At 46.5% G+C, this 13,520-nt stretch overlaps 1 protein-coding gene across 10 annotated transcripts in view; it reads right to left on the bottom strand.

Annotated features, from left to right (window-relative positions):
- Positions 1–13,520, bottom strand: part of LOC149371515 (uncharacterized) — a 67,606-nt gene extending 54,086 nt beyond the window's left edge. For 3 of the 10 annotated variants that reach the window (XM_089565764.1, XM_089565755.1, XM_089565763.1), the window contains exon 1: positions 4,491–4,562. In XM_089565764.1, the coding sequence (XP_089421890.1) occupies positions 4,491–4,500 (10 nt within the window). In that variant the 5' untranslated portion in view covers positions 4,501–4,562. Of the gene's footprint in view, positions 1–4,490; positions 4,563–4,647; positions 5,882–7,087; positions 7,327–8,452; positions 8,555–13,302 lie in introns of those variants that run through there. The other 7 variants (XM_089565759.1, XM_089565761.1, XM_089565760.1 and 4 more) reach the window with 7 other exon arrangements.

Below are 13,520 nucleotides of genomic sequence, written 5' to 3' on the forward strand. Positions count from 1 at the left end.
TTCGACTGCTGCGGTCGGGATTGAACCCCCGTCTTCCGGGTCAGTAGCCGGGTGCCATAACCACTGAGCCACCGCGGCGGCCAAGGCTTAGAATGAGGCCCCCTGCTCTTTCCAATTTGTATAAACATCATTCCTGATCCCATAAACCATGCATGCATTACTTGTCCCAGAGTAAATGAGGCCCCAAAGAAGAGAAAGCCTTGCTCAACGAAGCATTGCACTCTCATGATAAAATTCAGGACTCTAGTGGTGTATAAGATTCCACTATCTCATAGAAAATTCCTGTCAGCTAAGGACTAAGTCATTCACCATGAAATCAGGGTGATGATGCACAGCTACACCAATATTGATTTTAATAACTGCCAAACATGGTCAACGAAACTTAATAGGTACGAATAATGTAATGTAATGCTTGTACCATGACCTAATTTGGCTAATTACACTGCTTTACAATGCATAATACACTGTACACTGTATTTATGAACACCAGCAGTGAGTAGTTACTTAGATGTCTTAGTATCCACATAACAGCTAACCTAAGTTTTAAATGTAACATTACTCACAACATTTGCGCCATGTGTCGCTTGCTTGTTCACCTGGCCAAATTTTTTAAAGCATCTATTTTTGTTAAGTTAACAATGCACAAACTCTTTTAACTATGTCTACATTCAAAGGTGCAAGCTTAAGTTGAGAATAAGACCCGATAAATCTGTCATCACTTGACATGGCTTAGAAATATGTGCTTTATTTCACCTTATGATAACAAAATAGCATCCCTTACCTAAAATATACTGTCACTGAACAATATTTAACTGTGTTGAACATTATTATCCCATCGAAAGAGCATTATTTTGAAGCACAAGGGTGTGTCTTTACCACTACTCCACACCATCCACAGTTAAAGCACAACTTTTTCACTCCAATGAACTACTTTTCAAACTTTTCCCCACTCATCAGCTGACTGGAATGGCCCTCCACCAGAAATAATCAACTGTCACTTGTTTCACACATGATCATGCAATTACTTAGAAGACTTGGGCATGTTTACTAGCATAGCGTGAGACGGACAAAGGAAGTGACTGGACACACACACTTTCAAACTGATGCTGAAGAAAACAGGTGTACAAGCACTCCATTGTTGCCTTTGAGGCATAGGATGAAAGTACACACAAATTTTCGGTGACATGTGAATTTTGACAGTGTGCATTGTTGACATACACGAGCCTATCAGCCAGTAAAACTAGTTGGTAGCTAGAGTGAGCGTTATCATTTTTCACCCCTTTCTCCATGTTCCTTTAAGCTTAAGAATTTTGCCCCATTGCTTGAAGTGCTAACTAAGACTAATTTTCTGCTTTAAATGCAAATACTTTAGATGTTTTTCTTAGCCAATAATGCTGTTCACATGACTTTTTTTAGCAACCTTCCACTATCCTCTGCAATACACTTGCAACTGAGAGCAATAAATTACAGTTTAACAAGGGCTAAGCAATAAAAAATTTTGAAATTCTGTTTTCTGAGTAATGGCCATCTCAGTTTTTCACTATTTATATAAATATATATGCACTACCAAAACGCATGTTTTCTCAGCACTTTGCTCAAAGCAACACAGGTCTTTTTTGAGCAAACCTACAGGTTAAGCAAATTTTTGTATAAAAAAAATTTCACTGAACAGAGCCACACTGTAATTTATTCAGCTGCCCAGCTAATTTTCCAGATATCGTGTGTCTGCTCAACCCTGCCACCTTTTGCCCTGATGCTTGCATCTTGAACAGAGTGCAGCAGACACTAAGTGTCATTGGTTTCATACATATTCTGATCTAATTTACGCTATTTTTAGCTAGATTATTTTGGTTCATGCATAACAACCATATTCAGTCAAGTCATTGCAAGGTGACTGAATATGAGCATGTTGTGGTGCATTTTGTTTTTTGCTATAAGGTCTCACTGTCACAAAGATAGTGCTGTTTGCAGTTTATGCAATGCATGGTGTGATGAATTGCATAACACTTTGTGATGGTACTATGCCAACTTAATAACTCATGCTGTACTGATACTGACACTTCCTCCGGCAGTGAGATTTCATGCATTGATAGCATGCAGTTTCAGCTCTGATAAAGACAGGTTTTCATCCATGCACAATGCACATTAGGTTACAGAAAAAGAAAAGGCAGCTCTTGAGCACTAATAGCCTAGCATGATGCAGTTCTCACAACACTGCTAGTACAGATGCAGATACAGTTTCACTGTCATACGGTTTCTTCAGCAAAGTACAGAAGTTCAAAAAACTAGAAAACAATCAAGGTTGATGACACTGTAGCAGTGACAATCATAGGTAAAGTGGAAAATCAAGCATCCACAGGTCAAGAAATATTCGCCCATGATCATTCCAACCAAACATTACTGGCCATGCACAAGTGACTGAACACATAACACAAGGCAACGCCTGAAGACACACTGACATTTGTGACAAGTGGTGACAAAGAAAACTCATTTCACTCTGTTTTCATGACACAGTGTCCCCAAACTGAAAATGAAGCCTGTGTCGTCAACACTGCTTCTATGTCCTCCTGAACAGGAAGGATGCTATGATCACAGCTTCCAATCAGATAGTAATATAGAATACTGCTAGGTGGCCTTTTTCATTGTCACAAGGATCCTACTACGAGAGAGCGATACCTCCCATCAGAAACAGTGAGCACTAACAACGCTACCTAAATCTTCAGCCCAGAAGTTTAATGCTGCTTCCCCTTAGACTTATCCTTCTTGCTGATGAGCATGAAAGAAAACGCTTCCTTGTAAATATTACATTAGCAACCCAACGGACATCTCCTGACAGCCATGAAAATGCCTGCTAGCGGTGAACACCGCGTTAGGCTACAAGTATACAAGTTGGACTCACTGGTGTATAGTCACATTTGAAACGGTGCAAAGGTCAGGAGGACAAAAAAGACAGCAATTTTCATGCCTGCGTTCCCCCTCACTGTCCTGTCTTTTGCACTATTTCAAATATATGTGTAAGGCAAAGTGATGTCATCAGCAATGACAAAGTGAAATAAACATGTACCATAGACATGCATCTTGTCCATAATTTTTGCTGCCTGTCTCTTAGTTTCACAGACATAGAACTATCTGAGGCAAATGGAAATGAGTAAAAGCTTATTGGTACAAAAACGCACAAAAACAGACAAAGGAGATGATCTACGCAAGACAAATTTTTTTCTTACGAATTGTTATTCTGCGTAGTCTCTAACTAAACAGATTAAAATTGCATCCCATGGACAATAACACTGCATTGGACGTTCCCACTAAAGAAGACGGGTGCACTTGCTGAAATGAACATAAAAAGCAGCTGATCGTTAATTGCAAGGGTTTTTTAGCTCATAAATGTCAGTCGACAGTTCATGGCTCACTGACCTTGTCAAGAACCTCCCACTACAGACACATTGTCAACAAGTACTTTTTCAATGCTCTTGGCATGTTCCATTCAGAATTAAAAGAAACATCACATTGGTCAGTCGGCAAGAAACCATGCATGTTACATCTTTAGCAGCGACAGGCACGCTGTGTCTCGAAGCAACAGCCATACGTTACTCTTCGTTTGCCTGCGGGCCGTCCTTTTCAGTGACGTGGATGCGCGGGACCGAGGTACACGACAGCGCATCAAGATTTCACCTAATTTGCGTTTACAAAAACAGAAATGGAATAACAAAACGGAATAAACGCGCTCCAAATCGTTTGGCAGCTTGGGTGCCTCCAATCTACGATTCAATGTTCCCAGCTTCTCGCAAGTCCGGATACCGTAGTCCACGGCATAGGCGTTCGGTGACGGCGCAGCAATATCAGGTCCAACACTGTGTTCTGTGCACACAGAAATACAAACGGTCCTGGTAATCGCGAGCACGCCTAACGCTCAGCCCAAGGAGCGCTTTGAGCACGTCACTGCCACGTGCAGTCTTCGCCATGGTCCCGCTAACCCTGACTGTGTGGTTTAATGTGAAGCTACGTGCGAGCCATATGAAACACTTGTCGCGCGACATTGCCAGCTGCGCGATAATTTCAGGTGCTCTCAAGTACTTAGAACAGTAAAACTCTACGGTTGACGTCTTCCACCGAGTGGCCCGAGACGCTTGTGGAAACGCCAGCGGCCATGCCCACGGCCATTAGCACACATCACATAGAGCACATCTCAAGATATCTTTCGCCAACAAATCTACACCAGCTTCAGTCAACAAATAAAATGCATTGTCAACTCAGCGTATGCAATCTGCGCAAATCACTACGTCCAGCTGTGTCAAGAGCTTAATTGTACTACAACAGCGAGGAATGCCCGATCGAGGGACGCAGATATCTCAATGCTGTGCCCTTTATTAGGTGAAAACTGCGCTAAACGGCAGCCTTTTTATAATACATTTATAATTTCTCCTAAAGCACACACTAAATGCATAACGCATTCGTGAACGGCACATAACGGTACGAAGGTTGCGACTCACGGGTGAGCATCGCCGACACACAGCAAGGACGTCTCACTCACATCGCAAACTGTGTACAGCGCGCAGTGAAAATAAAACCAAAAGTTGCTGTCATGCCCACGTTAAGCAAAAGTTCAACCGACATGGCGTACCAATATAAATAGCAGGCTTTACGTACCGAGACTGACGGTCTGGTGAGCTGCGATATCCAACAGTACGCGCAACGCGGGAACACAAAACAGACGACGACGGCGACACTCTCTTTAGGCCTAGCGACGAGATCGGCCGCCGGCCGCTCCCGCGCTGGCTTGGGTTGTGACCTAGACCCGTTCGCGCCTCGTGATCACTTTGCTACCTACCCCGAAGTTAAAACGTTGTATCCACGTTGTGCCTAAGGCGCAAGCACCGCCCGCGTATGCCTTCATCACCTCACACGCGACTCCGGAGCGTTTAGTGCACAGCGAGCAGCTCGCGCACCGCGCACACGCGCGCACACAGAGCATAGGCGACCCCCACCCCCCGAAGCTCCGCATGGCTTGCCAGACTTACGGAGGTCTATGCGTTCGCATGCTCGAACGCCTCGCAGCCGCTACATGAGCTACTATAATAAACTTTATTCGCTAGTTATTTTTCCCCTAGATGTTTTTGTCCTTTATTTCTTTATCTTGGCCGGGAGAAATCTCCCAACAGCACATACAACGTGCCGCGTGCTAAGCGCTGTCCCTGCGTGCATTAATGTCTTTGCGTGGGACACTGACTGCAAGCTGCATATCCGAATTATCCGACATATATCTTAGCGTCAGAATAATTGCCCGTTCCTGTGCTTTCCGCACTAGACGATCTACCGCGGTGTGAACTGTGCAGACTGTCTAACCGACCCGCGGTGCTTGCATGCTCACGATGCAGTCAGGAAGGACATGGAAGCAGAACTTAGTAAAATATATACAACCGATAAAGGTCCACGTTCATTTTCCAATACAATCTAGCTGCTATACACAAGGCCGACCATTGCTGCCGCTCGCCACTATAAGGAAGCTGGGCCACAATTTTCACCTATAGTGTTCACATACGCACTCATGCATAGTGCGCGTGGTATATAAGACTGCCGCGCTGGAATTGCGTAAGTTATAAAGTGGACGCCAAAACGACTTGCGTTAGTATCGCTTGTGCTGACTCCGCTTTATAACGGTCTTATCAAAAGTTAGTTACCAGGAAATTAAAGGCGCATTAACTATCTCACTTCTTGGTTAGCCCCTCAACTCACTCAACCGCGCCGAGAGGGAAGGGAGGGAGGTGGGAGCGAAAGAAGAAAGATGTGCCGTAGTGGAGGGCTCCGGAATAATTTCGACCACATCGCACAGCACAGGGCGCCTTTTGCGCTTCGAAACGCGGCCGCCGCGACCGGGTCTAGACTCCGGTTGAGTAAAACTGTCTTATCAAGAATACACGTCCAAACGCTACATGCATTACACGCGCGCAACTCGCATATAAGCGCAAGGAGGTATTGAAGTAGGAGGGGGGGGGGGGGGGGGGGCAGTATATTACACGACTGTTCACTTACCTAGCTGTGCACAGAATGCTTGGTTTATGGTTTGGTCTATGGGGGTTTAACGTCCCAAAGCGACTCAGGCTATGGGGGACGCCGTAGTGAAGGGCTCCGGAAATTTCGACCACCTGGGGTACGTTAACTTGCACTGACATCGCACTGTACACGGGCCTCCAGAATTTCGCCTCCATCGAAGTTTGACCGTCCCAGCCGGGATCGCGTACACGCAGCTGCAGTTGCGTGCGCTTGCTGTATTTAATCAAATCACGTCGTCCGTACGACCTTTTCGGTTTAATAGCGCGTCAAGCATTAGTGCAAGTCGCTCGTGACCTTCGCCCTCGCCGACGACTGTGAACTGTGGGCGCACCACAATGCAACTAGCCGGCACAACAGTAAACCAATTAAGGTTCTGCTTTAAAGCAGCACACTGCTACAAGTAACACAATTGAGTACTCAGGGAAACAGTACACAAAAGTCGTATCTTGGAGAGTACGGCTTACATGCCGGCAGGGCTGGCAAGACAAATGCGCACAGCGCGGTTACCCACACTAGCAGAAAGCTACGTTCAGGAGACGCAGTAACACGTACGGACCGTGTCCACATGTGAAGGCACCCTTGACCACACGCAAACATATGTGAAACAGAAAATAATGAAGCGTCTTAGCCAAGCACCTAGCTCAGGCAACAGACCCCAGTGCTGATTTGCGCCAATGGTCGTCTGTAACCCATGCAACAACGGCACAACAGATCTCCAGTGCTGAACAATGTGCGAATACCGATGATCGCGTTTACAGACTCCTAGCTCGACGCCGCCACGATTTCCATTTTCAGTTTTTCAGAACATGCAGCTAATAGCAATTAAGCCAGCACACGAACGCAAGGCGGCAACATTTGTTTTCATAACCAACGGTCAAAGCGGATACCCTGTCCTGGCCGGCAGCCTCGTGACGCTACGGCTGGCCACACGTACCGAACGTTCCGCACAGACTACGCATCTTCCGCCAACATGTGTTGGCTGCAAATTAACAACCACATTCACCAGGTAACAAAAACATTCGCACACTTATCTTACCACGGTACTAGTCTCTGTAAGTCTTCCGCACGTTCGTCACTTCTGGGACCACACGGAGCGGCCAGCGTCTCCGCCACTACTGCGTTCAACTGCGAATGAATAATACGTTTGCACGCACCTCCCCCGCCGCCATGTTTCTATCAAAGGACGCCCGTTGACCGTGCTTCCCTCAACTGTTGTTACTCCAACCGCTTCAGATCCAAACTTTCAAACCACGTGGTTAAGCCTACCGGAGGCTCGAAAGCTAAACTGAAAACAATAAAAAAAGGCGTAAAAAGTTGTCAGACGGCACTTACTGATTGAGGCGGTAACTAGCAAAAATCATTTAGTTTGAGAAACAAAGCTCCGAAGCCTTTGCGCGCGAAGACCACACAGCTCTTATTGACTGACCGCGAGACGCTTTTGTAAACACTACTGCCGAATCGTGCTGCAGTTTACACTTTCTCTAAGCAAAAACTGCGCATTTATGTTCACTGCCCTGCTACCATTGCTATCTGATATCAGAGTGTGAAAGTCATTTCAATCACATGCCAAACAGCAGACGTCGACGCTGCATAGGTTATTACGATCAAAGGCTTCATAAAACCATGGTTTCGTCGCCGAATTGCAGGTGATCGGCAGCAGTGGAGACATTATTTCATGAAGCGCTTGATGGTACTAGTGGCAGCGAGGCCTTCAGTTCGGCAGCGAGGCCATTATTTTATGAAGCATGTGATCTACCTTAGCATCAGCTTTCGCCGTTTCACATTTATGCGACTTTGACGCTGTGTTATCAGCTAGTACGATCAAAGGCTTCACAAAATAATGACTTCGCTGCAGCCAATACACAAAAACCTATGCTACGTAAACGATTACTCACAAAATATGAGGCGAGCTGCGTACACGAACCATACGTGCGTGATATATGCTTATTGCGCAGATGCTATATGTAGTGACGAGGTTAGACATGTCAAATTTTATGTGACATATTTGTAAGGCGAAGTGGTCACCAAGCTAAAAACGCTGCCGTTTATTATTTTTATTTCCTTTTCGGTTGCCCCAACCTATTCTTTGTTGCCCGTATGTGGTGCAGGCAGGGGCTTATTATTTTTATTTCCTTTTAGGTCGCCCCAACCTATTCTTTGTAGTCCTTTCTGCGTGACAAGAGCGTTTCGCGCGAAGTTAGGCGACCGAGGAAGGGTTCTGCATTTTTCATTAAAAAAATCTCATAATTAATTTAGAATCCCTGTTGTAGGGTAATCAATTTTTATGGCAAGCACATATACGCTCCACACATGCCCAATAAGGTAGTAGTTTTCCGAGAAGTTTTTTTAACACGATTTCATGGTCATGACGAACTGGCCAAAATAGTCAAATATCGCCTACCTGATCAGCTTTTTTCGGTCTTCTTGTCTCTTCCCCTCCCCATTTCTTCTTTCTTCGGTCAGTTTCTGTCGTCTGCACGTTTTCCTGACGCCACGCCGCGTCCTATACATAAGATAGTCACATTGGCAGCCGAAAATCGTTCGGTTGTCACAGCGATCGTGTCCAATTTTCCACTGTCCTATTGTTTTCGCGCCATTTCCTACCAGTGAAGCATTTTTTTCTTTTTTTGGCTGCCGTTAGAGTCGGCGTGTCTCTTAGAGGAGGAGATTCCATTTAGTACTCGGCCGCATTTTTGTTGCTCCGCAAGCATTAATATGACATGTGCGCGTGCGTTTCCGCTACTGACCACAAGAACAACGGTTTGCAAAACCGGTGAGATAACACCGTTCGGTCGGTATATATGCCGGGCCATACGCACGTCGTATCCGCGGCCAAATAAATTCAGTTTCAACGAAGACTGTAGTGCAGCAGTCACGATAACTAGCCTCTTTTTACAGTAATAATAGCACGCCCGCTATTTACGGCAAGTCGCTGTGATTAATTTTAATGACAATCTTTCGAACCAACTGGCCTAGCGCGGTAACGGAGTCCTTTCGTTTTCTCTACGCTCCGCATTCAACTGTTTCGCGGGCTCGTAAGACTGCTTTAATTATGACGTCACTGAGACAGTGGAGCATATATACATGGTTTGGTTTGGTTTATAGGGTTTAACGTCCCAAAGCGACTAAGGCTATGAGAGACGCCGTAGTGGAGGGCTCCGGAAATTTCGACCACTTGGGGTTCTTTAACGTGCACTGACATCGCACAGTACACGGGCCTCTGGAATTTCTCCTTCAAAGAAATTCAACCGCCGCGGCCGGGATCGAACCCGCGTCTTTCGGGTCAGCAGCCGAGCACCTGACCCACCGCGGCGGCGGAGCATATATACAGTGGAAACACTGGGACATTCGTGTATGCAATGTGGTGGTAAGGTTTCTCATGCCCTACCATGTATTTGCCTAATATGGAGTGAAACAGTGACAGTTTGCGGTTGGACATGCGTGCAGTATGGAGTGACCGCGTGCCGCGGCACTTTTATTTCCCGAAGGAATTCGAAGATACACTGCACAGTTCTAGCTCCCAATGGTACGTGCGTATGCAATATATGAAGGTGACCGTCTGCGTGTCGACAGAACCGGATAAGCAAGTCTTTTGTGTCGCCTACCTGAATGAGACCGATAAAGGACAAGCTGCAGTGGAATTTCTACAGGCAGCTCGCTAAATGCAGCCTACGATATTTCGACTCTGTCAGGGATCCCCTCAGTGACTCTTGAAACTGCCCTCGTTGATTATTTGTAAACAGCTGGAATTATTACGTTGGAGATATGCTTCTCAATCTTCATTATTTGTTCTTTCATCTGGTAAAAAATTGTTTTTTGCGGAAATGAAATGGCGCAGTATCTGTCTTGCATATCTCGGTTAATTACCGCACCGTAAGGGAAAGGTGGGAGTGAAAGAAGAAAGAGAGAAAGAGGTGCCGTAGTGGAGGTCTCCGGAATAAGCTCCAGCCCTTTCCTCTCCTTCACGGTTTGTTACAGGACCACCTAAGGTCCTTTCCTTTTCACATTCTCATTGCTACCGATGCCTCGCAGGATCGTGAAAAGGCAGGTGTGGGCATTTTTTCACCTGCATTGGGATGGTCCTTTTCTCTCCGTCTCCCTGACTTCACTCCAATTTATCTGGCCGAATTATTAGCTGTCATTCTAGCCTTACGTAAATTAGATCCTGCCGTTTCGCAAGTCATGGTTATGACGGACTCTCTATCTATTTGCTTTTCATTATCATCACCCTCTGAGTCTCGGGCATTACGCCTCTTTAAGCAGCTGATCCCGCTCCATCTAAATTCGGTGAGGTTGCTTTGGGTACCGGGTCATGTGGGCATTCAGTTAAATGAGGTTGCTGATTCATTAGCAAGGGCCTCTCTCTGTGGCCCAATAATTGCTGTCCTGCCAACCTGCGCATATACAGCTGCGGTGAGATTTCGCAGTTACACAATATTTCAGGAATTTTCAGCCTCGGCGCTTACTTCGTCTCCCGAATATAAGCACCTTCTGCACCCTTGGAGCAGTAAAGACTGGAGGTCGCGCAGACTGCAGGTCTCTTTCACGCGTTTGCGATGCCGAGTTCCTCTGCTAAATTTCTACCTTCACAGATCTGGTCTGGCGGTTTCTCCACTGTGCCCATTTTGTGCCGAGCCTGAGACAGTGGATCACTACCTGCTGTTCTGCCGCCGATTCTCTTCTTTGAGGAGGCACCTATTAGAAATTCCGTTTCACCAGCTGGGTCTGCCTGTGACCACTGAGGTTGTTCTTTCCTTTGGCGCTACTTCGCTTGGACGAAGCAACAGGAGTGCGCGTTGTGCAGTTCAAAAATTTCTTCTAGAAACACAGCGACTCCCATGCTAATGTAAATTTTATTTATTTATTTTTCTATTTGTTTTCATTTTTCTGATTATCAAACAGTTCATTTATTATTATTATTATATTTTTATTTTATTTTATTTCATTTTTTTTTGTCTCTCTTTCAGGCAATACAAAATTGAACCATTCCATATGATGCATTCAAATTTGCACATAAAGCCGTCATCCCATCTTCGATCTCCCAGCTAACAGGACCCCTTTCGTTGCGTCGTCCAATCTGTCAGCCTATACCCTATTAATTCTCCTTTTCCTCTAAAGCTCCTAATCATTCCAACAGTTCACCGCCTGTGTCTTGGCCACTCCCCCGTAGTGGGTATGTGCCATTCTACTTGAGGCCAACCAACCAACCAACCCTGTACATTCCATGTGTTGCATTCGAATTTGCACATAAAGCCGTCGTCCCATCTTCGATCTCCCAGCTAACAGGACCCCTGTCGTTGCGTCGTCCAATCTGTCAGCCTATATCCTATTACTACTACTTTTCCTCTAAAACTGCTAATCTTTCCAACAGTTCACCGCCTGTGTCTTGGCCACTCCCCCGTAGTGGGTATACTTGAGGCCAACCAACCAACCAATTTCGACCACCTGGGGAGAGCACACGGGCGCCTTTTACATTCCGCCTCCATCGAAACCAAAAACTTCTGAGACGTCTAGCTAGACGTCTCTGAGAGGTTTTTGGTTTGCTGGGTACATTCAATTTTTAACAGTTTGAATAAACCTATTCGAAGCCGATGCGGCAGGTAATTATTTACTGTTTTTCAATGGCTTGAGAGAAATCAACTGGGCTAATAATTTGATATGTTGCGATTTTGTATTTTTTGCCGAGTATGTGTAGTGAATTTTTATTTTTTTATTCTGTCATCTCGTGACAAAAAAATAAGTAGTTCAATATGCAACTCCACAGATGCTGGTTGTTTCAGTTATTTTATATAAGCGCAACTCCCGACGTCTTGGCATGTACGCCGACTGTACATATTGACGAATAACACCTTCTTGAGGCTGCTCGAGCGTTCCTGAGGGCAGAAACTGCCATTCGTAAATCTGTTCACTAGTTTCTCAGTATATATGAGGAACTCTGCGATACGACTCTGTAAAGACCGCTTTTTGCGCCCGTGATGGTCCAGCGATGCGCGGTCACGTGCATATCTCGCTCGGCGCATTTTCGCGCGCGAGAAGCGCTCTATGCAGGCCAGGTTTAATACGAACACTGCTCCGGGCGGGACGAGGCATAAACACAAAAGATCAATGGGAGACCTTACTACTGAGCTCCGACCCGGCGACAGCTCGCCCGACTGGCCGAAGCCGCCGCCGAGAGTCAAATACCTTTCGGCCGTCGTCTAGGCGGGTAGCCCTCTGGCTACCCTCTGTCTGTTGGACATTAAAAGTTTTCCTATCCTATCCTATCCCCCATCTCCTCTTATTCTGAATGCGTAGCCAAAGTGGCGGTAGTGCGCTTTGCCGGAGGATCGTTACCAGAACAGCGCGAGAAAATTGCCGCCAAAAACCTGCGCTGCGCTACCTCTGCAAGTTTCAGGTACGGACGTGCCAGGATATATTTGTGGTGGGCAGGCGTAGAGTTAAAAAAAAAAAAAGAAGGGCCGGGTGGGAGGGAGACTCGGATTTCGGGATGCATTTTATGGCATGTACGCTCCTCATAAACATACCACACAAACACAAATCGGCCATCGGGAAACGTCATCCTCGTCAGGGTCTGAAGCGGTGGCAGCCACCATCCATACCTGCGTCTCACCTTGAAGCAGTCACGTGGTTAACTGGGTCCTCACCAATCTATGAACTTTGCCGCCGAGGTGGCTTGATGGTTATGGTGCTCGACTGCTGACCCGAATGACGCGAGTTCGATCCCGGCTGCGGCGGTCGAGTTTAGATGGAGGCGAAAATTCCAGAGGCCCGTGTACTGTGCGATGTCAGTGCACGTTAAAGAACCCCAGGTGGTCGAAATTTCCGGAGCCCTTCACTACGGCGTCTCTCATAGCCTGAGTCGTTTTGGGACGTTAAACCCCATAACCCAAACCAAACCATCTATGAACTAGTCGGCTGCATTCCCGTAGGCTGAACACCACAGGCAGTTCCGGTTTCTTTCTCCAAACATATTAGACCAACGATCGAGCTTGACCAGCACAAAGCGCGAGAAGTGCGCGCGCATCGCCTGCAGGGGTTAGCATGCTCGTCAGCGTCTCACACCTTCCCTCAACACGTGGCTGTGCAAAAAACCCGCGTTACCATGGCGTTAGCATATTTTCTCCCGCGAACCCGGGCTTTCGAGACGCGAGAGATATCGCTCGCCAGTGAACTTGGATGAGAAGACCCATTGGCCCCTCTGCGTTGACCTCGCGACGAATACAGGGAACACATACGGGCCGACGTACTCACCTAATGCTTGTCTCAAGCACCGCGCAGCCAAGGCCACAACCTACGTCGCCATGTCGAGGCCTGTGCCACAGGCTGTGGTACGCTGCACGAAGGGATTTTTTTTTGTTTTCGGTCTCCCTGTAGCACGAATTAACGAGAACGCTTCTCCGCAGGGGCGAAACGGGCGCTGGCGCGTAATGCAAATGGCCGCCACCTATGATGCACGGTGCACTAATGCA

Source organism: Amblyomma mixtum, chromosome 1 (genome assembly GCF_055824585.1).
Source record: "Amblyomma mixtum isolate Tamu chromosome 1, ASM5582458v1, whole genome shotgun sequence".
Taxonomy (NCBI): Eukaryota; Metazoa; Arthropoda; class Arachnida; order Ixodida; family Ixodidae; genus Amblyomma; species Amblyomma mixtum.